At 43.3% G+C, this 27,860-nt stretch overlaps 1 protein-coding gene across 1 annotated transcript; it reads left to right on the top strand.

Annotated features, from left to right (window-relative positions):
- The first annotated feature begins 43 nt into the window (after positions 1–43).
- gle1 (GLE1 RNA export mediator) lies at positions 44–27,720 on the top strand. The gene is made up of 16 exons (XM_079515846.1): positions 44–274; positions 1,032–1,331; positions 2,691–2,846; positions 5,098–5,246; positions 6,679–6,739; positions 7,278–7,391; positions 7,942–8,091; positions 11,826–12,051; positions 12,552–12,664; positions 14,071–14,283; positions 19,005–19,195; positions 20,333–20,462; positions 22,050–22,154; positions 22,587–22,669; positions 23,258–23,321; positions 26,075–27,720. Exons 1-16 carry the CDS (start codon positions 176–178, stop codon positions 26,141–26,143), a joined length of 2,223 nt encoding a protein of 740 aa, XP_079371972.1. The 5' UTR covers positions 44–175; the 3' UTR covers positions 26,144–27,720.
- The last annotated feature ends 140 nt before the right edge of the window (positions 27,721–27,860 follow it).

The following is a 27,860-nucleotide window of genomic DNA, read 5'->3' as shown; positions in this document are numbered from 1 at the left end:
AAGGAGTAACCCATAGATAGCCCGGAACCATACTCACGTTCATACAGTTGCACGTCGGACTGTTATTGCAACTGGGTTGTTTGAACTTGTTTCCGGCCCCCCGGCTTAGCCTGCTAGCCGCTTCAACGTTATCACAGCTCAGTTTTATGATCCCATCATCATCATCATCATCATCATGCCTGCTGAAAGTCTACGGTGGGAAACATTAGATGCCTTGAAAAACTCATCAAAAGGAAAACTCAAATATAATACGGAGTGGCCAGAAAAGGGCGAGGTGAGTAAGGTTTGCTATTAAAGTATTAAACAGCTAGCTATAGCTTCCAGAAAACATGACTTCTTATTATCTTCCCCAGAGTAATCTTCCCTAAGTCGAGTTAGTTACGCGCCAACAGTTTTCAACCCTTTTCATACCAATTAAGGCCCATCATCATTATTTATTCGCCATTTATTCGTCACAGACCACCGTTTGATGACATTTAGCCTCTCAGACCCCAAAACTAAAGAATATTTTGTTGTCGTTGGATAGGATTTTCTCCACAATTCCATGCCTGTATTGATGTTGGGTACCATTAGGAGAGATAACAGCAGGCAAACGTTGATCAAAATAACAATTATTTTACAAACATATGCTCGTACTTCCTGTAAATGAAGTAATGCAGATGTTTAACAATAATTTAACTCTTGAGGGCGTAAAGCGGGTCCATTTGGTTTCATTTTCTCCTCCCAAGAGTTAAAGATCTACAAGGGTCCATTTGTTTACCAACTCTTCCATCATTTAGCTGGGGACCACCTGGAACCCACAGGGTGTGTGTGTGTGTGTGTGTGTGTGTGTGTGTGTGTGTGTGTGTGTGTGTGTGTGTGTGTGTGTGTGTGTGTGTGTGTATATATATATATATATATATTAGAGAGAGAGATGCACCATTTATACACCAGTCCATTATTATTATGGACCGGTTATTTTAGATTATTTTTAGATTGCGTTGAGGTCCGAAATGACAGCATATCCCTGTGTGCGTGTGTGTCCCGTACAGGATATTTTAGCGGGTTACAACGAGGTCCCCAGCTTGTCCCCTCTGTCCGGGTTCATCTTGAAAAGACTCAGTCCCCGTGTGCACCAGAACAACAGCAATAAGGCCTGCTCCCTGGGAGGAGGAGGAGGAGGAGGATATGTCTCCCGGGACTCCAGTCCGTGTGAGGAGATCCCGTCATCATCTCCACTGTCTCTGAGCCCAGTTCTGTCGTCAACAACAACCCCTCCTCCTCCAAACACTGGTGGTCTTTCCTCCACTCCACTTGTTGTGGCCCTTTCCTCAAAGACTGACACGGAACAGGCAAGTCGCGCGATCTCCCCGTTCACTTCACCTCCCCTGGGTCTTCCAGAGATTAAAAATAGGGTGCATTTTGCATCCCAAAACGCAGTTTATAGTTTAAGGGACGCAATAAAACAACGACCTCTGCATCCACGGGATGCACTACTGTACTACTGTACTGTTTTATTATAGTTTATTTTGCTAGCTTTAGTTATAATAATCATTCCTTCTTCTGTTTTCTACATGCATATAACCACTGTCACATTATAACCATATAAAATGAAATGGTGCGATTTGTAAAAATATGACTCCTGACGTCGTTGAAGTGGGAAGTGGGAAAAGACCATCCCTGCATCCTGGGACTCACTACATTGAAAACCTATTTACATCACTGGTCTTCTCTGAATATTTATTTTATTCATCAATGATGTCCGTACAAATGAGTCTTGTCGGTGTTCTTATTTTGATTATAACAAAAAGCCAATTACTTGAATGTCAAGTCTCCGGGCTTTCTTCAGAATATGTATGACACAGATTTATGACACTAATATGGCACATTATCTTATTATTATTGGTTCTCAAATGGTTTATTTGCAAGCAGAGTGTACAAATGGACCACCGTCCATTTTGTTCACTCTCAGAGTTACAGACCTGTTAATGATAATGTTATGGTCATTCGGGGGCTACAGTAGCTCTTTATGTGTTTATATATTATTGTCTGGTCGTTTTGTACATCCGTGGCAAAAAACAAAAGTGTCCACCACAAGCCAACAAGATGACACTTGCGTTGATCAGTGATTACAATACGTTCCTATTTTGGAAGGCCTTTTCGTCTTAAACTGTTAAGGCCTGACGTCGAAATTTAAAAAAATGTCTTCTAAATTCTGACAGTTTTCTGAAATACCTATGTTTCTGTATCAGTGGTGCTCAATATTTCATGTCAAGAACCCCAAAAATGATATGTAATTTGGCCACCGACCCCCATCTGAAAATATGTTATTCCAGGAGGAACCCCTCAGAAGCAAAGATTTGAGTTAAAAACGTTCGCTTTGAAAGAATATATATTCAAAGATTTGTGCCGCATTTTCACAATCTTTCAAAAATAGCAGACCTACAAGCTCGTAGCACGGCACTCGGTGCCGCCCTATGAGCTTGTAGATCTGCTATTTTTCAATAGCTAAAGTATAACAATGCTTAGAACACCAAAAGGGGTTCCCGCCCAGAATGGGTTAACGTATGACAAATGTTCAACATGGAAACTATTATGATGATTATGACAAAATGATAGCGATTAACTCATATTTAACTCATAGATGAGACGATGAGACGATTGTGGTAATAATAATTGTGACAGGAGGCCTAATCAATGATCTTCTGCAGGTTGTTGCCGACGATGGGAGGAGTGGTCCCGGAGAGGGTCTCAGTCCCGTGTCGAGTCGGTCGCCAACGCCCACCATCTCGCTGGTGTCTCCCAGAGCTACGCAGACAGCTGGCTGCATCCGCATATGCGAAGAGAAGCACCGTGCCAAGGCCAAGGTTGTTGACGCTAAAAGTCGCTGATAATCTTTTCCGAAATCTAATCACTTTTTCCTGCGTTTTGGCGTTGTGAGATGGCGCAGAAAGCGAGCAGCTGTCTTGCTCTATGCTAAGGAAGTACTCTGACTGACAGACAGCGACAGAGCGATTTAAACAGCGAGCGGGCGTCTGCTAAATTATTAGATGGATATTATTCAAAGATGCGCGCCACATTTTCACAATTTTCCAAAAATAGCAGATCTACAAGCGCGGCACTCGGCGCCGCGTTATGAGCTTGTAAAGTATAACATAATGCTTAAATCACCAAAAGGGGTTCCCGTCCTGAATGGGTTAATTACACACCATAGGTAGTGGCTCAGGGGTATAGTGGCCGGTAGACAACCGCAAGGTTCCCAGTTCGATCCCTGTGGGCTCCCCCAGAGTTATCGTGTCAAAGTGTCCTTGAGCAAGGCACTGAACCCCTGAGCAGGTTGGTGGCTTGCATGGTTTCCCCTTCTGCCATCGGTGTGTGAATGTGTGTGTGTGTGAATGTAAATGCACCAGTTTTCTGAAATAAATATTTTCACGATTTTTCAAAAATAGCAGACTTACAAGCTCGTAGCGCGCCACTCGGTGGCGCGCTATGAGCTTGTAGATCTGCTATTTTTCAATAGCTAAATTAAAACAATGTTTAAAACCGCCCAAAATGGGTTAAGCTTGATCATTGATTGATTGACTATTGGGCAGAAATGCAAATAGCATGACGAGTGCACTCGTCATACACTTTATCGTCATACACTCTGATACCCCCAAAAAGTCCTGAAGACTTGTTGTTTCTAAACTAGCGTAAAACACCATTCTCGTACTCTCAGTTCTCACCCACAAGTTCTGCATGTGTAACAGCAATCTACAATTTAGGCACTTAGCTTGATCCAGAGCGACTTAAAGTATAAGCAAGAACAAAAATCATGGTAATACATGATCAAATGCATAGAAAAAGTCATCATCATGAATCATACGCAAAACCTAACAGTGGAATGTCTATATAATGAAACTATGCGTGTACACTGTAGAGTGCTATGTCTACATGAAATGCTATCTAAGTTACATAAGTTGAGCCTATGCGGCGTGTAAGGTCGTCGAGGCTACACATGAGCATCACAGGGCCATAACCCTGGGGTTCTCAACACGTGGGTCGCGACCCCTCGGGGGGTCGCCAACTTATTTTGGGGGGTCCCCAAATTATTTAAAAAAATATTTTTTCTTTTTGCAACTGAATGGCTGGAAAATGGAAATGAGGAGTTTACATATAGTACACATAGTACATGCATACACCTTCCCTAATGATTATATCTTGTTTCAGTATTTATTTATGGTGTATTGTCTCTATTATTAAGGTTATTGTAGCAGTCAATTTATATTGGGGGTCGGGAGGGGGCGGGGCGGGGGTCCCCGGCCAAAAACGTTGAACACCTGCCATAACCCATTCGAGTACGGGAACCCCTTTTGGTGTTTTAAGCATTATGTTATACTTTAGATATTGAAAAGTAGCAGATCTGCAAGCTCGTAGCGCTGCAGCGCAGCACCGAGTGCCGCGCTGCGAGCTTGTAGATCTGCTATCTTTTTTGGAGAAATTGTGAAAATGTGGCGCAAATCAGAGCTCAATCTACTTTGTCTAACGCAGTGGTTCTCAACCAGTGGTCCTTGAGGGGCTTCCAGCTACATGATGGACGGACTTGCACGGACTCTTATAGATCGTTAAACATCTGCATTACTTAACTTTACAAGAGGTCTAACACAATTAGAGTGAATGTATAAGAATTGTTATTTTACACAATAGAATCAGTTCTCAGGTGTGTGTGTGTGTGTGTGTGTGTGTGTGTGTGTGTGTGTGTGTGTGTGTGTGTGTGTGTGTGTGTGTGTGTGTGTGTGTGTGTGTGTGTGTGTGTGTGTGTGTGTGTGTGTGTGTGTGTGTGTGTGTGTGTGGCTTAGTTTTAGTTTAGTTATAGTTTAGTTTTAGTTTTTTAAACTAACAAACTATTAACTATAACTAAGGGTATTTTTTCTATAATTTCAGTTAGTTTTGTGAACACACAATACAGTTACAGTTATCGTTTTTAATTTATTTTTAGTTTTGATTTAGTTTCAGTTAACAAATGTTTTTTTAATTCTAGTTTTCGTTAGTTTTCGTTAACTATTATAACCTTGGTGTGTGTGTGTGTGTGTGTGTGTGTGTGTGTGTGCGTGTGTGTGCGTGTGCGTGTGCGCGCAGACGGAGCTGAATCTACGTCAGGAGATGCAGGAGCGTCTGGTGGCCTCCGTGGCCAACCGCGAGTCTGAGCAGCTGAAGCGCTTCGAGGAGCTGATGGAGCTGAAGCGGCGGCAGGAGCACCAGAGCATGATGGACATGATGAACAGAGAGTACGCACTGCACGCAAAACAAACGCATCATTATTCAAATGTGTTCCTTATTGTGTTTGGGGTTTTTTTAAAGATGGAGTGCCACAATCGTTGTATTTTTCCAGTTTTTCCACGTGTCTATGAGGTGACGGTACTTCATTAGACACCCTGGAGTCGTTTTTTGTTGTATTAACCCATTTTGACCTGAGATCAGATTCTAAAAATGTCTTCTACATCCTGACAGTCGTTCTTCGATTTTTCAAAAATAGCAGACCTCTATGAGCTTGTAGATCTGCTATTTTTCAATAGCTAAAGCATAACATAATGCTAACACCAAAAGGGGTTCCCGCCCAAAATGGGTTAACTTTGTATTTAGGGTTTCTTCCTGGAGGCTGAACCCTTGACAGTCAAACGGGCCAATGATATAAACACTGATAGTGTGACGTATAACTATTGCACGCACGCACACACACACACGCACCTCCCCCTCGTTATATATGTTTTTAAATACGACAACCTCTGTGGGCGGAGCTGCCACATACACACGTGTGAATTTTGAACATGGGCGGGGCAGGGTGCTCTGAGTATACTGTGTGACGACAGCGGTCAAACAGTCATTTGATTTTGACACGTTACCAGCTGACAGCAGGCCTAATCAATGGAGAAATGGCTGAATTAACCCATTTAGACCCGAGAAAAGATTCTACTAAATGTCTTCTAACGGGAGGATTTTAGAAGACATTTTTAGAATCTGATCTCGGGTCTAAAAGGGTTTTAATAATAACTTTACAAATGTATATTATTTATTTATGACATGTTGTGTTGTATGATGATCAAAAGGCTCTTGTTTCTCTGCTAGAACCCCTTTTGGTGTTTTAAGCATTGTGTTATACTTGAGCTATTGAAAAATAGCAGATCTACAAGCTATGACCTTGTAGGTCTGCTATTTTTGAAAAAAAGTGACAATGCGGCGCAAATCTTTGAATATATATATATATATATATATATATATATATATATATTCTTTTTTTTTAAAAGATACTTTTTTGCGGCTTACGCCTTTTATTGGTTTTTTGAAGGGACAGACAGTAGGCTGACAGGAAACGGGAGAGAGATGGGGGAAGACATGCAGTAAAGGCCGTGTCGGGCTCGGGAGTCGAACCCGCGGCACACTGCGACTGGATTACCAGTCGGGTGCCCAGACGGTTACGCCACCGCCTGGGCCTATATATATATATATTCTTTCAGTCGTTTTTAACTCAAATATTTTCTTCTGGAGGGTCCCTGGAACAACATATTTTCAGAAAGGGCGTCGGCGGTCAAATGCATTTACATGCATACATTTTCGCGGGGTCCTGTGGATGAAAAACGTTGAGAACCACTACCGACCACAGCACCCTTTTCAAGTGTAACCCTAGGATTATTTCACCGTCCCGTCCTGTTTCTCTGGCAGAACGAAGGAGAGCATCGGGCGCCATGAGAAGCTGAAGGAAGAGCAAAGGCACAGGATGAAGGTAGGATGGACGCCATTTGACAGATTTGGTGTTTCTGGCTGCAAATTTAGATTTTTAGTTCTTAACCCATTCAGGCCTGACGTCGAAATTAAAAAAAAAAAAAGTTTTCTAAATCATGACAATTTTCTGAAAGATTTGAGGCACATTTTAACGATTTTTTTCAAAAAATAGCAGAGCTAGATCTACAAGCTCGAGCTTGTAGATCTAACGGTGCCGAGGGTGCACACGCAGATCCGACACACCAAAGGTCCGAAGCGCGGGGACATGCGATGTGATGCGAAAATATGATGGTCCGACATGCGCTGCTCCCGTGCTTGCGGTTATGGTTAGGTTACGGATTGAGGTTTCGGATCAATAGTATGTCGGAGCTAAAGCCTGTACCGGAGCAACGCGTCGCGTTTCATTGGCTGCACGTTTTGTAGTAAGTGTGCGACCTTCGGGCGCAATGATGATGATGAATAATGACAATTTTGTAACCCTACGATTATTTCACCGTCCCGTCCTTGCCCCCCCCCCCCCTCCCCCCCTCCCTCTCCAGATCCTGAACCTGCGGCTGAGGGAAGCGGAGCAGCAGCGTGTGCGCGAGGCCGAGTCGGAGCGGCAGCGGCAGTCGGAGGGCCGCGAGAGGCTGCGCAACCTCAACACCATCCAGGTACTGGAGAAGGAAAAAAATGTACCGGAGGTCCGGGGAAACACTTAATAGTAAAAAAAAAAAAAGGAGGAAAACTTTTTTAAACCGACGTGTTTCGACCTATACCGGTCTTCATCAGAGCAGCCACTGATGAAAACTAAATGGAAACTAAGCTATGGTGACTAAATCTAAGACTGAATATATCAACAGTTTCGTCAACAAATAAAAACTAGACTAAAATGTTAGATGGGGACTAGCGGACAAGAAATCCAGTTATAAGTAATATTGGTTGCAAGCTCACAACGCGTCGCGCTGCGACGCGTTGTGAGCTTGTAGATCGGCTATTTTCCGCAAGTGTAAAATCAGTCACTACGACGGCCTCAAGGCCCGCCCGAAAATCATTTTAGGCGACTATATAAACTGTAGATTTAGTGATATGATATTTAGTCGACTAAAACTAGACTTAACTAGCTAAATCATTCCGGGCGACTAGAATGTGACTAAAACTATATGAGAACTATTCAAAGAGACTATGACTAAAACTCCAAACCGACACCTCGGCCATCCACAGGAAGAGGTGCTGCAGCTCAACCAGCTGCTGGAGCCAGCCGCGGTGCAGGCCCAGACGACGGGCCCCGCCCCGCCCGACCTCCCCGCCTACATCACCCGCGGCAACCAGCTCTGCTCCCAGGTGTCCGAGGTGGTGCGCACCACCAATGAGGTTGGTCTGTTGTTTGTTTCTTCTTCTGTCTCGGCTCGTTGCGAGCGCAGTGAGCAGCTTACTATATGGAAGCCAGGCAAAACTGTCTGTCTGTCTGTCTGTCTGTCTGTCTGTCTGTGTGTGTGTCACGGCTGTCACGCTGTGACACCACCCGCCCGCCACCAGAGGGCGCAGCTGTATCACACACACAAAAATACACACGCACACACACACACACACACACACACACACACACAAACACACAATAGAAGAAAAATACTTAAAAAGAATAAAGAAAAAAAAGAAGTACGTGATTTATTCTAATTGTTGTTATTGCAATTTACGAGCTGTGTTGGCTTCCCGCGTCCGCGCGTCTTACTTGTACATACTCCAGTTTAAGGTTATCACCTTCACCTATCACCGTCACCTTCATAACGAGTCGAGGCCATCATACTCGCGGTGATGTCCTTAAGCATTGACCCCGCCTCCCTCTGGTTCAGATGCAAACCCCCCCCCCCATGCCTGCAAAATCCACCCACCCAACTTCTAATCTAGACCAATCAGTGAACGGGGTGTTCACTGATTGTGTCAGTGAACACTGACACATGTGTCTGTGTCCGCGGTGATAGCTGAACACCGCGGCGAATGACGTAATGTTGTAGTTTTTCTAACCCTTAAAAAAAAAACTACACCGCGGTGATAAGCTATCACCTCAAACTGGAGTATGTATGAGCCTTCACGGTCCTTGCAGACTGGACGCAAGCATCCATGCTTGCGAATGGGTGAATTTGGGTGATGAGTCGATTTTCATTTACATTATGGTGTGTGATGTGAAATGTGAGCTTTAGTCATATTCCATCATATTCAAGTGCTTTTGGAGAGAAATGAGTCACTTTCAGTAGTAGAGCACTGTAGAGGGGAGCTGTGTGTGTCTGTGCCCAGGTGGTGGTCGTTGATGCTCATCAAGGAAGGCAATTATGTTTCTGCACTGTCAAAAGTAATGCTACTTCTTTTGCAATGTAGTTAAATACAAATGTGAAAAGGGGGGGGGGATAAATTATATAACATTTGTTTTTAAAAAAAGGTAATTTTTCTGGGAAAGATTTTTTGTTTGAAATATCGTGAAAAATTGTATCGTGAACCTCATATCGTGATACGAATCGTATCGTGAGTTGAGTGAATCGTTACATGCCTAGTGATGACGAGTAAGGACACGCTGGGATTGGCCAGTAGCCACTTGAGTGTCAGTTGGGGGGGGGGGGGGGAAACCAGAGCCATAGAGTATAAGACAGAGTTACGATCAACTCCGTTCACTTCATGGGGGGCCAGTCCGATGCCGGCTGACAGTCCTGGACCAGAAGTTGGCAGAAATGCACTGGACTCGGGCAACAGCCCAGCTTTTAACACCTTGGATGTTCTCCGTCCAAGTTCAAGGTCACGGTCAAGTGCCCAACACGGAGATTGATAAACAAGACGGAGATTAATGAAAACAAAACCATTCGCATCGCTCTAGAGCCTTGGAGCGCTTGTTGCCCGATCCGATGACGTGTCAAAAAGTGTCACGTCATCGAAAATCTCCCCTGCCTGTTTAGCTGATGAAAACGAAAATCTTAAAACGATCATAACTCCCGATCTAAATCATCCCGTCTAATTCTGAAAAAAGATCCTGTGTTAGACGGCGCTCAGCGGTCCAGTCGCTAGTCGCGATAGATTTATTATTACCTCCCGTTGTTGTCGATCGACTCGATCGTGGTGTGGCTATTGTTAGCTGCTACACAGACATGCACACCAGCTTCCGGTGCGCCGGTAAAAGTGGTCCGTGCGCTACAAATTATGGGCACCCTGGATGAAATGGATTAAATAGTTCCGGGCTTCTAAGGTGTTAATGATCTTAAATCCTTTTATTTTATGTCGTTTTTTTTTTTTTTTGTAATAGTACAACATAAACATTACAGGGACTTTAGTTGTCACTGTACAATAGAGTGCCGAAGTCCTGACGTCACGCGCTCATCCCGTGGTTCATGGAAGTTTCTCTCTATGGAGAATAACATTGTGTCATCTTAAAATCGTCTCATATAAATAATTGTGGTCCAAAAGTATACAAACTGTCTTGGCGATATTGTCGGGGAGGTGTCTCTGCATCGTTTACGACAGTCAGTCAGTCAGTCATATTTGATACAGTCTGTTTCTGAATCTAGATTTTCTTCCACAAGAATTGAGATCACGATTTTCACACGCTTCTAATTTGTTTTCCTTGAAAATATGTATTGTCTTAGACTTTAGTCTGTAGTTGCTGAACATTATACATTCAAAATGTGGCACCTGGAGCCATTAACTACTGTGGCTTTAAAGTCTCTCTTGTAGCAAAAACATAAGAGTAACTAGCCAACTAGTGCTGCACCATTCATACATTAAACATAAGAGTAACTAGCCAACTAGTGCTGCACCATTCATACATTAAACATAAGAGTAACTAGCCAACTAGTGCTGCACCATTCATACATTAAACATAAGAGTAACTAGCCAACTAGTGCTGCACCATTCATACATTAAACATAAGAGTAACTAGCCAACTAGTGCTGCACCATTCATACATTAAACATAAGAGTAACTAGCCAACTAGTGCTGCACCATTCATACATTAAACATAAGAGTAACTAGCCAACTAGTGCTGCACCATTCATACATTAAACATAAGAGTAACTAGCCAACTAGTGCTGCACCATTCATACATTAAACATAAGAGTAACTAGCCAACTAGTGCTGCACCATTCATACATTAAACATAAGAGTAACTAGCCAACTAGTTCTGCACCATTCATACATTAAACATAAGAGTAACTAGCCAACTAGTGCTGCACCATTCATACATTAAACATAAGAGTAACTAGCCAACTAGTTCTGCACCATTCATACATTAAACATAAGAGTAACTAGCCAACTAGTGCTGCACCATTCTCGCTCAAATTTAGACATGAGATTGCATTGGTGTCTGACTCTCTATCACGATTTTTTTTCGATTTAATTGTGCAGCACTAGTCTAAATTTGACCCGTACAATTCTGTGACTTTTGACAGTTACTGGGCGTTAACACCATGGAGGCCCGGGGCGGAGTTCTCCGTCAAGTGCCCAAGCCGGAGACTGATAAATAGGACGGAGATTAATGATAACAAAACCGTTCGCATCGCTCTAGAGCCTAGGAGCGCTTGTTGCCCGATCCGATGACGTGTCAAAAAGTGACACGTCATCGAAAATGTTCCCTGCCTGTTTAGCTGACAAACGAAAATATTAAAACGATCATAACTCCCGATCTAAATCATCCCGTCTAATTCTGAAAAAAGATCCTGTGTTTGACGGCCTTCCGCGGTCCAGTCGCTAGTCGCGATAGATTTATTCTTGTCTCCCGTTGTTGTCGATCGACTCTAGAGTGGTGTGGCTATTGTTAGCTGCTACACAGACATGTACAGCAACTTCCGGTGTGCCGGTAAAAGTGGTCCGTGCGCTATAAATGATGGGCACATGGATGAAATGGATTAAATAGTTCCGGGCTACTAAGGTGTTAACATGCAAATTAACAGATAAAAAAAACAACAAAATGGCCAACCCCGCCTCGGGTATGGGCACTGATGAAGCGGAGGAGAGAGAACACGCCGCCCAGCACCCACAGCGTCCCGAGCGGGGAATCGAACCCAGGACCTTTCTAGCTGTGAGGCTAAATGTATATTTTTTCCCATTTCTTTTCCCTGGTTCCCCAGGGTGAGTCCCCCAGTGTGGAGGACATGGCCGTAGCAGAGCGGGCCCTCCACGAGATGCGCGCTCTCGTCCGCCTGACGCAGGAGGAGACGGTCAAGGCCCAGGAGAGGAAGGCCAAGGAGCAGCAGGACCACGAGGCCCGCCAGAAGCAGGCGGAGCTGCACGCGCAGCAGGACGAGCAGAGGAAGAAGGCGGCCGCCGCAGCCAAGGAGAAGGCACAGCGGAGAGGTGAAGACCGTCGTCACCCGAGGGGGTGGTGTGTTCATTTGGGTCATCATCAGGGGGGTTGGGGGAGAGAGAGAGAGAGAGAGAGAGAGACTGCATCCACACAGTCGCGTCACGAAGTTGCTTCTTGCCCACGAGCGGCAAGAAGTATCTTCCTGGTTTTTAAACCATTCTGGACGGGAACCCCCTTTTGGTGTTTTAAGCATTATGTTATACTTCAGGTATTGATCTACGAGCTTGTAAGATCTGCTATTTTTGAAAAATCGTGGAAATGCGGCGGAAAGCTTTGAATATATATATTATTTCAGAGCGAATGTTTTTAACTCGGATCTTTGCTTCTTTTATTGTTTAATGCAACCGTTAATGCTGCTCAAACATTTTCATGTCAAGGATCCCCAACATTTTATGCATTTGACCGCCATCTAAAAAAATATTAGAAACAAAGATTTGAGTCAAAACTGATGTTCCAGAGGGAGGGTTTGTAACGGTTCTCCTTTCAACAGGCCTGCAGACCAAAGCTGAAGAGAGCACTCTGAAATGGTACAAGGAGCTGCAGGCCAACGCTGCGCGCTGTGCACAGTTATTCGAGGACCTCAACGACCCAAAGGATATGCAGGTGGGCTCTTGCATTCGTGGACACGCAATTCTGTACGCGTCTTTTTTATGTTGTACAACATTGCACACCCACACCGCCATGGAATGGAGTAGCAATGGGCTCTTTTATGTATGCACACAGAATAACTCTTCCTACTTCCGGCCAAGGACTATTTAAAGAGGACGGGAAGTTGTATACTTGCCAAAATTTGGGCAAGTCTACAACTTCCTGGTCTCAACTGCGCACGTTTCTTTCCTTCCAGGGAGCCACATGGAGTCCACCGTACGGTCTGCGCTTCTCGTCCTCTTTAGATAGTCCTTGCTTCCGGTCCCGCTTCCCTACTTCCTTCGCAGGTGTCACCGATGATACTAATTACGGCTCTGTTCCATTTAGCGTGCAGTGGTTCTCAAACTTTTTGAGTGGTGCAACCACTCCAAGGAACAGCAATGTCACTATGTGACAATGTTTAGAGTACCAGTAGGGGATGGGACTATGTGACTATGTTTAGAGTACCAGTAGGGGTTGTGACTATGTTTAGAGTACCAGTAGGGGTTGGGACTATGTGACTATGTTTAGAGTACCAGTAGGGGATGGGACTATGTGACTATGTTTAGAGTACCAGTAGGGGTTGGGACTATGTGACTATGTTTAGAGTACCAGTAGGGGTTGGGACTATGTGACTATGTTTAGAGTACCAGTAGGGGTTGGGACTATGTGACTATGTTTAGAGTACCAGTAGGGGAAAAAGTGGCGCTTTTGTGCCAGAAACCGAGAGAGAGAGATAGTGTTAGAACCAATAGGGACTGAAATTGGAACGATGAGCTTGCAGATCAGCTGTTTTCGCGGAGCCACTTGACGGTGTGTGTGTGTGTGTGTGTGTGTGCGCGTGTGTTGGGAGAGACGAGAGAGATTGATAAAGAGCAGAGGAGACGCGCTGCGCTCTGATCGAGACGGATATCTCAAAGGTTATTTTTTTTAATTAATTAGAAACAAATGGTCCGGATGTTCGCTCGGAAATTCCTGCCGAAGTTCGAGTCCTAAAAAAAAGGGCTAAGGTACAGCCTTATTATGTAGAGAAATCGGACAGGCATTCAAAAGGAACTCAAATGTGATGTTAACGTCCTGTATGTAGACTTATAAATGAAACTAGTGTTGACTAATCATTACACGTGGCTCTTATTTTGAAGAGGAAGTCGGTGCACAGGAAGTCCGTTTCAGTTGTAAACAAGCTACTATGACACTTACCCACTTACACTTGTGTGTGTGAATGTGCAACCTATGAAGCGCCTTGGATAAAGGCGCTATATAAATGCACCATTTAACCTTGCATTTTGTTAAGTCCGCTAAAGTCCCTTTACACATTGTAATCTAAATCTAAATCAACAACTGTGTACGAATCCTTTTTTTTCTTTTTTATGGATTCACAGACGAAGAAGTTAAGAATGGAGCTCCAGAAAGCGGCCACCATCCCCGTCAGTCAGATCTCCAGCACGTCGGGCTCGCTGCTCAAGGAGATCTTTGACAAGATCGACAAGCTGCTGTGCGGGCGCTCCGCCGTGTCGGCGGGGAAGTCCGTGTCCACCTCGCAGCACCCCAAGGGACTGGAGTACGTCAGCTACAAGCTGGCCGAGAAGTTTGTGGTGAGTGTAGTGACTACTAGTGCCCCGGTCAGGCCCGGTTGTTGTTGTGTGGAACAGTGGGGGTTTTCAACCCCCATATTCTGGGTGGGAGGGAGGGAGGGAACCCCCTTTTTGGTGTTTTTAAAGCATTATGTTATACTTTAACCCATTCAGGCCTGACGTCGAAATTTAAAAAAAAAAAAGTTTTCTAAATCATGACAATTTTCGGAAAGATTTGAGGCACATTTTAACGATTTTTCAAAAATAGCAGACCTACAAGTTCATAGCGCGCCACTCGGTGGCGCGCTATGAGCTTGTAGATCTGCTATTTTTCAATAGCTAAATTGACACCCATTAGCCCCCAAATTGACACCCATTAGCCCGCGGACCCCCCATTAGAAAATATATGCCAAGGAAGCCCCATAAGAGAAGATTTGTATTCACAGATTTTTTTATTTATTTTTTTCATTTCAAGAATTCCCAGGTTTGACCTGAATTAGGCTACGGACCCCCCATTTAATGGCATTTCTATCTCTGGGACCCCCAATGTATATTGTAAAATGAAAGTTAATTTAACTCTGAGAGTGTACAGAATTGAACCAAATGGACCTGTTAGTGTCCATTTGTACATTCTCCGACTTACAGACCCATAAGGGTCCATTTGGTTCCTAACTATCATTTAGCTGGGTGGGGACCCCCTGGAAGTCTCTCAAAGACCCCTAGGGGTCCCCGGACCCCACTTTGAGAACCACTGCATGCATTATTCAGAATGTATTTGAGCCACGGACCACCATTTGATGAGATTTAGCCTCAAAGACCTAAAAAACCTGAATATTTTGTTGATGTTGGATAAGATTCCATGCTGTATTGATGTGGTACCATCCATAGGAGAGATAACAGGCAAATGTTGATCAAAACAATTCTTCTACATTCTCTAATTGTGTAGACTTCTTGTAAACAATGTAATGTTTAACAATAATTTAACTCTTGAGAGCATGCAATGCAACCCCAAAGAAGAAATAAATGAAAAATCTAAGGAATTCCATCAAATATTTAAATGTTTAACCCATTTTGACCTGAGATCAGATTCTAAAATTGTCTACTAAATCCTGACAGTTTTCTGAAAAAGCTATGTTTCTATGTCAGTCGTTCTTCGATTTTTCAAAAATAGCAGACCTACAAGCTCGTAGCGCGCCACTCGGTGGCGCGCTATGAGCTTGTAGATCTGCTATTTTTCAATAGCTAAAGCATAACATAATGCTAACACCAAAATGGGTTTTTGGGTCTTGGGTCAAAGAAGTTTTGGAACCACTAAATAATTGAATATACAACTCTCTGTGTACAAGCATTGAAACGGTGTGCAGGAAAGCCACTAGGGGGCTCCCGAGTCCCAATGACAACACGAGTATAGAATTTCAACATTGGCAAACATGAGCTGTCGCCTTGTGTGAATAAAACACTCGTGTACGGGGCTTGACATTTATATTTCTGGATCACCATCGTAGATACTAGATGAGAAGTACATTTTGAATTCCAGACATTCACTTGTATTAAATAATGCAATGTAGAAATACTGTTGCATCTATAAATGCACCATGACTCTGTTACGTAACTCAAGAACTGTTCGCCCCACCGACTTTCAAATTTGGCACAGGCGTTCCACAACACCACAGGGAGCGCGGTGCCCGGTGTCGAGTGGGTCCCATACACGGTTGTCCAGAATCGCCACAAAAGGGGAACCCATTTTGGTGTTTTAACTGCATTATGTTATACTTCAGCTATTGAAAAATAGCAGATCTACAAGCTCATAGCGCGGCACCGAGTGCCGCGCTATGAGCTTGTAGGTCTGCTATTTTTGAAAAATCCTGAAAATGTAGTGCAAATCTTTGAATATATATTCTTTCACAGCGAACGTTTTTAACTCAAACCGTTGTTATCTGGGGGGGTGGTCCCTGGAACAACATATTTTCAGATGGGGGTCGGCGGCCAAATACATAATAATCTTGGGGGTCCTTGGCATGAAATAGTTTGAGAACCACTGACATGACATAGTTTGAGAACCACTGACATGACATAGTTTGAGAACCACTGACATGACATAGTTTGAGAACCACTGACATGACATAGTTTGAGAACCACTGACATGAAATAGTTTGAGAACCACTGACATGACATAGTTTGAGAACCACTGACATGACATAGTTTGAGAACCACTGACATGACATAGTTTGAGAACCACTAACATGACATAGTTTGAGAACCACTGACATGACATAGTTTGAGAACCACTGACATGACATAGTTTGAGAACCACTAACATGACATAGTTTGAGAACCACTGACATGACATAGTTTGAGAACCACTGACATGACATAGTTTGAGAACCACTGACATGACATAGTTTGAGAACCACTAACATGACATAGTTTGAGAACCACTGACATGACATAGTTTGAGAACCACTGACATGACATAGTTTGAGAACCACTGACATGAAATAGTTTGAGAACCACTGACATGACATAGTTTGAGAACCACTGACATGACATAGTTTGAGAACCACTGACATGACATAGTTTGAGAACCACTGACATGACATAGTTTGAGAACCACTGACATGACATAGTTTGAGAACCACTGGCATGAACTAGTTTGAGAACCACTGACATGACATAGTTTGAGAACCACTGACATGACATAGTTTGAGAACCACTGACATGAACTAGTTTGAGAACCACTGACATGACATAGTTTGAGAACCACTGACATGACATAGTTTGAGAACCACTGACATGAAATAGTTTGAGAACCACTGGCATGAACTAGTTTGAGAACCACTGACATGACATAGTTTGAGAACCACTGGCATGAACTAGTTTGAGAACCACTGACATGACATAGTTTGAGAACCACTGACATGAACTAGTTTGAGAACCACTGACATGACATAGTTTGAGAACCACTGGCATGAACTAGTTTGAGAACCACTGACATGACATAGTTTGAGAACCACTGACATGACATAGTTTGAGAACCACTGACATGACATAGTTTGAGAACCACTGACATGAACTAGTTTGAGAACCACTGACATGACATAGTTTGAGAACCACTGACATGAAATAGTTTGAGAACCACTGGCATGAACTAGTTTGAGAACCACTGACATGACATAGTTTGAGAACCACTGGCATGAACTAGTTTGAGAACCACTGACATGACATAGTTTGAGAACCACTGACATGAACTAGTTTGAGAACCACTGACATGACATAGTTTGAGAACCACTGGCATGAACTAGTTTGAGAACCACTGACATGACATAGTTTGAGAACCACTGACATGAACTAGTTTGAGAACCACTGACATGACATAGTTTGAGAACCACTGACATGAAATAGTTTGAGAACCACTGGCATGAACTAGTTTGAGAACCACTGACATGACATAGTTTGAGAACCACTGGCATGAACTAGTTTGAGAACCACTGACATGACATAGTTTGAGAACCACTGGCATGAAATAGTTTGAGAACCACTGACATAGAAACATGGGTTTTTCAGAAAACTGTCAGGATTTAGAAGAAGGCATTTGTAGAATCGTCCTCAGGTCTAAATGGGTTAGGCAACACACTCCATATTTGGGCATGCCTGACACAGACAGAACTCCATATATAGGAATAAAGGTACACAGAGACAGATACAGAAATCTCCATATATGGGCATAAGAGGGACGCTGACAGATGGGTGGAGCGGGTACTCTGACGCGGGTACAACGGGTATCCCTTAGCGTGGATCTCCAACTTCCATCGTTACCGACTCTGTGCTCTATTCAGTATTTTAGCCGTGACGTGAGCGCCCCCTCCAGAGATACTTCCGGGTCCTACTTTTGTGTCGCTTTTGTGTCCCCATGGAGTTATACTGTGACGCTCCGTCTGACTAAATCTGAGACGAAAACAACCACGAAAGTCTCGTTTTACCGCATTCAAAGCTGCTGCTCTCCCAAGTCTGGCTGTGACAGACCGTCTGCCCCACACGGAATACTATCGCCATTTTATTTCATTGTGTCAACTAAATCCTCCTTAATGCAAACTAGATTCAACGTACTCAACCCTGCACACATTCTAAATATGCCCCCGAAATATTGTACTGAGCAAATGGACTGTTACCACCTTCAATAATAATGATAATAATAGTCTTTATTGTCATGTCTCCACATCATATATTTTCTTTGTCATGGACGCTTAAATTAATAATTTTACTCGAGTTGGAAGCATTAAGACCCATTTTAACCCTCAATGGCTTCCTTTCTGAAAAATAACGTTATTGTAAAACGATTCACGCGTTTAGATATTCTATTTAAAATATTCTATTTACAATGAGATGCGGGCGGGAGCTGGTGCCACTTGGACCCGGACGTAACGTAGGACTACAAAATGTCGTCGGACTTAAATACAGAATAGCCGAGCAGCGGTCTAGTTTATGGGACACTTCACCCTTTTTGCAAAAAAGAAATTGTTAATGACCCTTAGAAGATTAACACTTTCCTGGGGGTCTTTATGTGTGTAATATGTGGTTTTAGATCATTTAGATTTTAGCAGTGAGCCCAGTGTCCATGACATCAGAGACACTGGGCCTCACTGCTACAATCTAAATGATCTAAAAACCACATATTACACGCATAAAGACCCCCAGGAAAGTGTTCTAAAGCTTCTAAAATCTTTTTTTTTTTTTTTTTTTAGAAACAAGGAGAAGAGGAGGTGGCGTCTCACCATGAAGCGGCCTTCCCCATCGCCGCCGTGGCCTCGGGGGTTTGGGAGAAACACCCCAACGTGGGCGAGCTCATCCTGGCCCACCTGCACAAGAAGTGCCCTTACGCGGTGCCCCACTACCCCCCTATGAAGGATGGCACCTCTGTCGAGGACTACCAGAGGTAAGTGTAGTGCCCTTAACGCGGTGCCCCACTACCCCCCTATGAAGGATGGCACCTCTGTCGAGGACTACCAGAGGTAAGTGTAGTGCCCTTAACGCGGTGCCCCACTACCCCCCTGTGAAGGATGGCACCTCTGTCGAGGACTACCAGAGGTAAGTGTAGTGCCCTTAACGCGGTGCCCCACTACCCCCCTATGAAGGATGGCACCTCTGTCGAGGACTACCAGAGGTAAGTGTAGTGCCCTTAACGCGGTGCCCCACTACCCCCCTGTGAAGGATGGCACCTCTGTCGAGGACTACCAGAGGTAAGTGTAGTGCCCTTAACGCGGTGCCCCACTACCCCCCTATGAAGGATGGCACCTCTGTCGAGGACTACCAGAGGTAAGTGTAGTGCCCTTAACGCGGTGCCCCACTACCCCCCTATGAAGGATGGCACGTCTGTCGAGGACTACCAGAGGTCAGGGTCACTCATTCGTAGTGAAACACTGGTCAAAATGTGCACATTGATCTGAAAGAGAATATGGAACATCTGAACAGTAACACCTGTTGTTGGCTCCATTTATTTACATCTGGATAATTAATGGTGGTTCCACTAGAATGTTCTATTCTATTATTTTTTCAAAATTGCATTTGAGAGAAATGTCTAAACTCACACCAACACAGGGTTCTGGGTTCCTATCGGGTTTATCCTGTGTCACAAGCAGTGGTGGAACAAGTACTCAATTGTTTTACTTAAGTAAAAGTACCAATACTGCAATTTAGAAGTACTTCGTTACAGAAAGAAAAGTAAAAGTACTCATATTGCAGAATGTCCCATTTCACAAGTTCAAAATGTGTACAAAATGTGTACAAAATCGGCTATTTTCAAATGGCCGGAATGTTAGTGTATGTTTTCTAATCAAAATTCAAATCTACAAAGTAACTAGTAACTAAAGTCTTCAAATAATTGTAGTGGAGTAAAAGTACAAATTTTGGCTCTTGAGATGTTAGTGGAGTAGAAGTAAAAGTACTGGAAATTGGAAATGCTCAAGTAAAGTACAAATACCTCAAAATTGTACTTAAGTACAGTACTTAAGTAAAAGTACCTAGTTACTTTCCACCACTGGTCACAAGCATGTGGTTCTTCTCACATCTACAGGGTCCTGGGCTACCGCGTGGATGACAACGGGGTCGAAGGTCAGGACGCCTTCCTGAAGAGAATGTCTGGAATGATCCGCCTCTACGCCGCCACCATACAGCAGAGATGGCCCTACGGCCCCAAGCACGGGGTGAGACTTGTCCCCGATACTCTGCTTTCATTGGATAAGGGCTAAGACGTATTCCATGACTTGTTTTCATTGGATAAGGGCTAAGACGTATTCCATGACTCTGGTTTTCATTGGATAAGGGCTGAGACGTATTCCATGACTCTTGTTTTCATTGGATAAGGGCTAAGGCTTATTCCATGACTCTGGTTTTCATTGGATAAGGGCTAAGACGTATTCCATGACTTGTTTTCATTGGATAAGGGCTAAGACGTATTCCATGACTCTGGTTTTCATTGGATAAGGGCTAAGACGTATTCCATGACTCTGGTTTTCATTGGATAAGAGCTAAGACGTATTCCATGACTCTGGTTTCATTGGATAAGGGCTAAGACGTATTCCATGACTCTGGTTTCATTGGATAAGGGCTAAGACGTATTCCATGAGTCTGGTTTCATTGGATAAGGGCTAAGACGAGTCCCATGACTCTGGTTTCATTGGATATTTGGCAGTGCCTTCCATAGATACAATTGACCTATAGCTAAGATCCTCCCCAAACTGCTATGGTCCAATCACCATAACATAGGTCAGACAAACCTCTCCACCAATAGTTTTCCTATATGATAAAACATTGTTTTAAAAAAAGATCCATCCATCCATCCATCTTCAACCGCTTATCCGTAGTCGGGTCGCGGGGGCAACAGCTCCACCAGAGTGCTCCAGACTTCCCTCTCCAGAGCAACATTAGTGACTTCCTCCTGGGGGATCCCGAGACGTTCCAAGGCCCAGTGAGTCGATGTGTTTCCTCCAACTGCGCCTTGGTCTGCCCCGGGGGTCTCCTCCCAGTGGGACGTGCGTCGAGGACCTCCCTAGGGAGACGCCCGAGAGGCATCCTAACCAGATGCCCGAACCACCTAAGCTGGCTCCTTTCCAGGCGAAGGAGCAGCGGTTCTACTCCGAGTCTCTCTCGTGTGACTGAACTTCTCACCCTATCTCTAAGGGAGATGCCAGCCACCCGTCGAAGAAAACTCATTTCGGCCGCTTGTATTCGCGACCTTATTCTTTCACGCACATATTTTTCCAGTGCATATGGCAGGCCTTGTTGACGGATTTGGAAGAGATTTTGAAGGTCTGGTTCCAAAAAGGAGCCCGGCTGGACACAGGACAGTGTCCAAGTGGGAGTGTCTAAGTGGTGGGGGCTTTGCTAAAGGTGAATTAAGCTCACCACTTAGTTCACAATAAGCCTATTTTCCACCAAAAAGAACTTTGTTTCTAGAACTGGTTCCGTTCTAGATCCTTGGAACCAATTGGTGCTTTCACGGAACCGGTGGAGGAGAACTGAACCGGTTCAACCCCGCTGGAAGAGGGGCCTGAATGTACCGTTTTGACCTGCATGATTGCGAACTTTCCATGCATCATTTTCTGGAACATTTTAATCCATAACTCTCAGTTAAATTAAAACATTATTATTTTATTTGCACATAGTTTATAACAAAAACACAATCACTGCGACAAATGCCACATTACAAACAAACCAGCTCAACAGAGTCGAGTAGCAAAATCCATGTTCTCTGACTCCATTTTGATGTATTGCCCCTGCTTCCCTCCAAGCCTGACCCTCATGGCTTGAACCACGGCTGGCGCTGGCTGGCTCAGATGCTGAACATGGAGCCGCTGGCTGACATCACCGCAACACTGCTGTTTGACTTCCTGGAGGCGAGTTCACTTCATTATACAATGCATACCATATTTCGTTGCTGTCTCCATTTTTGAGGTTTTAGATTTTTGAGGTTTTAGTTTTTGCATAAATCAGTGCTATTGAACACCCTTTACGTCTGTGTGTTTCGAAAATATTGAACCAATGGAAAGTAGTAAAAAGTGCTTTGGACAAAACCTCTTAACTCCATTGGACCCTCAAAATGTCTGCTAAAGCAACTAACTCCACCACCTCTCCCCCTCTCATGGAAGTAATTGACAATATATAAAGTTACAACACCAACTTTGATTGATGTATTGCTTTGTTTTAAAAATATAAGGTTTTCATTTCCTGAAAAATGAACATTTTGGAGTTATAAGGTTTCCTCCTGACAGCAGAGATATACAGTATACACCAGGTGTAAACCGTGTTGCTGATTATAAATCCCACAGGTGTGTGGCCACGCTCTGATGAAGCAGTATCAGGGGCAGTTCTTGAAGCTCATCCTGCTTATCAAGGAGGAGTACTTGCAGAGGTGCGTACAGCCTTTTTACGTCCAGAAAACGTGTGGGCAAAACACATTTATCGTGCTTGCATGTAAATGTGCTCCATTTGGTAAATATTAACCCCATTTAGACCTGAGAGAAGATTCTACAAATGTCTTCTAAATCCTGACAGTTTTCTTGAAAAACCTCATGTTTCCGTGTCAGTCGTTCTCAAACATTTTCATGTCACGGACCCCCAAAATGTCATATAAGTGGCCGCCGACCCCCATCTGAAAATATGTTGTACCAGGGACCCCCCCCCCCCCCAGAAGCAAAGATTTTAGTTAAAAACCTTCACTCTGAAAGAATATATATTCAAAGATGATTTTTCAAAAATAGCAGACCTACAAGCTCATAGCGAGGCACTCGGTGCCACGCTACGAGCTTGTAGATCTGCTATTTTTCAATAGCTAAAGTGTAACATGATGCTTAAAACACCAAAAGGGGGTTCCCGCCCAAAATGGGTTACAAACCTAGTTTAGTGGTAACAACAATGAAGCTGACGGGGGAATTGTACCAGCTGTAGACACCAAGGTTTGTTTTTTTACCTGGAACTATCTTGTGTGTTTCTCTCCCAGGATTGAGGCTGTAACCGGTACAGGGCAGATGGGCTCCGTCATTCGACTCAAGGAGTTTCTAGAGGTGAGTTCTAAGTCATTCTGAATGAGAGACTCTTCCAGTGTTGATCCCGTCGACTAAAACTATGACGAAAACATGTTCGTCAGCTACCTTTTTTTCACTGACGGAAACTAAATGGAAACTAAGCTATGATGACTAAAATTAAATGTATTGACAATTTTGTCAACAAATACAAACTAGAACGTTAGGAAGGGACTAGTCATTTTACACTTGGTTGCATGCTGAAAATAGCCGATCTACAAGCTCACAGATTGTAGATCGGCTATTTTCAGCAAGTGTAAAATCAGCCATTACGACGGCATCAAGGCCCGACAAAACACATTTCAGTCGACCAAATCGACTGTGGATTTAGTCGACTGAAATCTTGTGATATTTAGTTACCAGACCGACGCTAAAACATTCCAGGTGACTAAAATATGACTAAAACTAAATTAAGTTTAATTCCAAAGACTATGACTTAAAAACTAAAATGGAACTTTGCTGCCAAAAAAACAACACTGGACACTTCGGAGTCCAGAGTGTCGTGGAGGGGCGGGCAGACGCCAGACATAAAACGACGCACTCTTAATAATTATGCTCCCACTGAGTTTATCGCGAGTTAAACGTTCACCATCACGCCTGGATCTTCTTCAAGGAAATGGGCGTACACAATACATTACACATAACAGATACAGTATCAGGGCTGTCAGCGGATATTATCGATCTGGGAATCAATGTTGATCAGCGTCACAGTCAATATGCCCATTCTCTCTGTTTATGAAAGATAGATGATTGCAGATATATATACATATATTCCGGTGTGTCCCCCCCCCCCCCCCCCCATATTAGTATGATTATGTATGTGTATGTTTGTGTGTCACAGCCTCGCGCCTCGCGGCCGCTGTTTGCGTGCGCTGTCTCCGTTTGTGTTCTTTTGGTGTTTTAAGCATTATTTTGCACTTTAGCTATTGAAAAATAGCAGATCTACAAGCTAATGAGCGTGTAGGTCTGCTATTTTTGAGAAATCGTGAAAATGTGGCGCAAATCTTTGAATATATATATATTCTTTCACAGCGAACATTTTTAACTCAAATCTTTGATTCTGGTGGGGGAGGGGGGGGGGGAAGGGGTCCCTGGAACAACACTTTTTCAGATGGGGGGTCGGCGGCCAATTTCATATATTTTTGGGGGGGTCCTTGGCATGAAAATGTTTGAGAATCGCTGACAGAAACATGAGGTTTTCTGAAAACGGTCAGGATTTAGACGACTTTTATAGAGAATCGTCCTCTGCTCTAAACGGGTTATTCTACTACCGTATTAAACGCTTTCTCTCTCTCTCTCTCACCCTGTTGTGCTATGCTGCCTACGCACATGAGTTGAACCCATTTAGGCCCGACGTCGAAATAAAAAAAACGGTTCGCTCTGATTGAAAGAATATATATATTCAAAGATTTGTGCCGCATTTTTACGATTTTATCAATAGCTAAAGTATAACATAATGCTTAGTTAAAACACCAAAAAGGGTTCCCGCCCAGAATGGGTTAAATTACGCTACCATTAGTTTACTGACCCAGACCCATGATTATTATTTTTTTTTTCCATATCCATCCAGAGGTCCGAATGGAGGTTATTTATCCATTTCATTTGGATCCATCAGGCATCAGATACCATTAGAGAGACAACTAGTGCGTATTGTGTGATGCATTTGTCAAACGTTGAACTTGCAGTAAACATAATTGCCCTGACACATCATCACTCGGCTTATACTGTATGGAAAAATGGAACATAGCATCCCCCCCCCCCCCCCCATCAAGGCAATTTACAATTTAAAAAAAACTCAGTGATTGCGAATTCAGTGAGCGATTACTATGGAAGCCTGCCTGGCTTGTCTGTCTGTCTGTCTGTGGTGTAACACCACCCGCCCGCCACCAGAGGGCGCAGCTGTATCACACAGACATGCACGCACACACACACACACACACATGCACGCACACACACACACACACACACACACACACACACACACACACAGTAGAAAACTTAAAAAAAGGAAAAAACCGAAAAAAGTGTGTGTGTCTGCCACAACAGCTGCGTTCGCTTCACGCGTCTTATATTACTTGTATTATAAAAGGTAAATGTTAATATTAAAGGGACATATTGACAGATGCATGGGTTATGGAATGATGGTAAATAATATCATGCTCAACCTTACTGTTATAGTTCTCTTTTGTAAATGGAATCGCTGATGGTTTTTGGAATACTGTAACTGCGTTGAGGTGGCAAGCTTTGTCATAATTGGAGGGGGAGAATCGTTTTGGACAGTGTTGTTTTTGGCAGCAAGTTTTAGTCATAGTCTCTTCAATAGTTTTCATAGTCACATTTTAGTCAACTAAATCTACAGTTCATTTAGTCGTAATTTTGGAGGGCCTTGATGCCGTCGTAATGACGCTTGCTGAAAATAGCCGATCTACAAGCTCACAACGTGTCGCAGTGCGACACGTCAGCTTATAGATCTGGTATTTTCAGCATGCAACCAAGTGTAAAATGACTTATACTGGATCTCTTGTCCACTAGTCCCTTCCTAACATTTTAGTCTAGTTTTTATTTGTTGACGACATTGTCAGCATATTTAGTCATAGTTTTAGTCATCATGGGTTCGTTTTTATTTAGTTTTTATGTAGTTTTTGTCAGTACGAGAAATAATTGTCGTAGTATTAGTCGACGAAAACAACACTGGTTTTGGATTGAGACCCTTCTCTCTGTGTCTTTCCATACAGACGTCCTTAAGAAGCAGGCAGATCGCTCCGCCCAAAGGCCAGCTCAGCTCCCATTTCTGGAGATCATGATTGGACGAAAGGCATAAAGAGTTTTGCTGCTCATTGGTGTGCTGAAGAAGAACCCTAGTCCTGGATTAGTACCATAATATATTCATGTTTGCTGTGGGTTAATATGCTCCAAGTCAAAGTGTTTGTTTTGTTCAGCAGGCTAGAATTTATGCCAATGAAATGTTAAACCGCTTTCATTTTTGACCGGAGAGAAAAAAATGTTTTACTAGCCTTTTGTCCAGTGAACCATAATAGAGCGTCGCAGTCCCGCCCCCTCGAGAGAGAGACCCGGAAAATAAATCCCTGTTCATTTTCCTCATAGACTTTTCAGAAAGTATTTATTTAAAGACGTTTACGCCGCGGACAAAGCCAACTCTTGTCGTGACAAATCATGACAATAAACACTATTGTGTGTGTTGTCATGATTTGTCACGGCTCGAGTTGGCTTCGTACGACGCTTAAAAGGTCTTTAAATAAATACGTTTTGAAAAGTCTATGGGAAAAATGCATTGGGATTCATTTCCTGGTCCTGGCGTCGTCATGAAAGGGGGCGGGACTGCGACGCTCTATAGAGGACAGCAGGGACGTGCAAACATAAGACATCAAAGGGGGGCTTCAGCCCCCTGCCCTTTTACCCCGTCTGTAAAACAACAGAGCCCCCTGCCCTTTTCCAGACCACGAATACAGCATTTACTACATGGTGAAAGAAATGCTAAAATGCCACTCCTTTTCCATGCCACATACCAGAAAGGCAGCCTTCAGGAGAATGGCTTTTTTTCCCTAAGTCTCCCGAACGTCAACACAGTTTTTTTGCACTGAACAAATTTGTTTAGAAATCCATGTCGTTACACACACCACATCTCCACTAGCTAAAGAGTGCTGGGTTGCGCCCCGAAAATAGCTGATCTACAAGCTCTCAACGCGTCGCAGCACGAGCTTGTAGATCTGCTATTTTTGTCCAAAAGTGCCCTCTTAAAGGGGAAAACCACCCATTTTCAACATTTTACTGTCATTAATATACCTTAGAGCTGTTGTGTGGAAATAATAAAAAAGTCCCCCCATTTTGTATTTCCTAGAACTGTAATTATGAAAAAAATCATTAACATGGTGATTTTTTCAGACCTCTAGTTCTAGGAAACACAGAATGGGGTAACTTTTTTATTATTTCCACACAACAGCTCTAAGGTACATTAATGACATAGTAATATGTTGAATGAGTGGAATGCCCCTTTAACAGGATTTGAGCCCCTCCCCCCCTCTAACACTCTCTGCATGTCCCTGGACTACACTATGTTGTAAATTGACTTTTTTTTTTAATAACTCATGCATATTTAAGAATTGTTTTGTAGTAGTTAAGATGCCACTTAACTACTGCTGATTGTTATCAGATTAACAAACTGTACAATTCGATGTATTGTATGTAAATGCATCTCCTATAGTATCGTCGCACGATGCATAACTGACCTAGAATTTTAAATTAAAATGTCACTTGATTTAAATCATTGCCTACTTTCCAAGATGTGTGTAGAGTGAAGGCAGGGGAAATCCTGGGAACAGTATCTTCTGAAGGGGTTTCTCTTAACCCATTTTAGGGCGGGAACCCCCTTAAGTACTTTAGCTATTGAAAAATAGCAGACCTACAATTTTTGAAAAATCGTAAAAATATATATTCTTTCAGAGTAAACGTTTTTAACTCAAATATTTGCTTCCGGGGGGGGGGGGGTCCCTGGAACAACAT

This window comes from Electrona antarctica, assembly GCF_951216825.1.
Source record: "Electrona antarctica genome assembly, chromosome: 12".
In the NCBI taxonomy this organism is placed as follows: domain Eukaryota; kingdom Metazoa; phylum Chordata; class Actinopteri; order Myctophiformes; family Myctophidae; genus Electrona; species Electrona antarctica.
The sequence above is the reverse complement of the archived record's forward strand: the minus strand, read 5'-3'. Positions and strand labels throughout refer to the sequence as shown.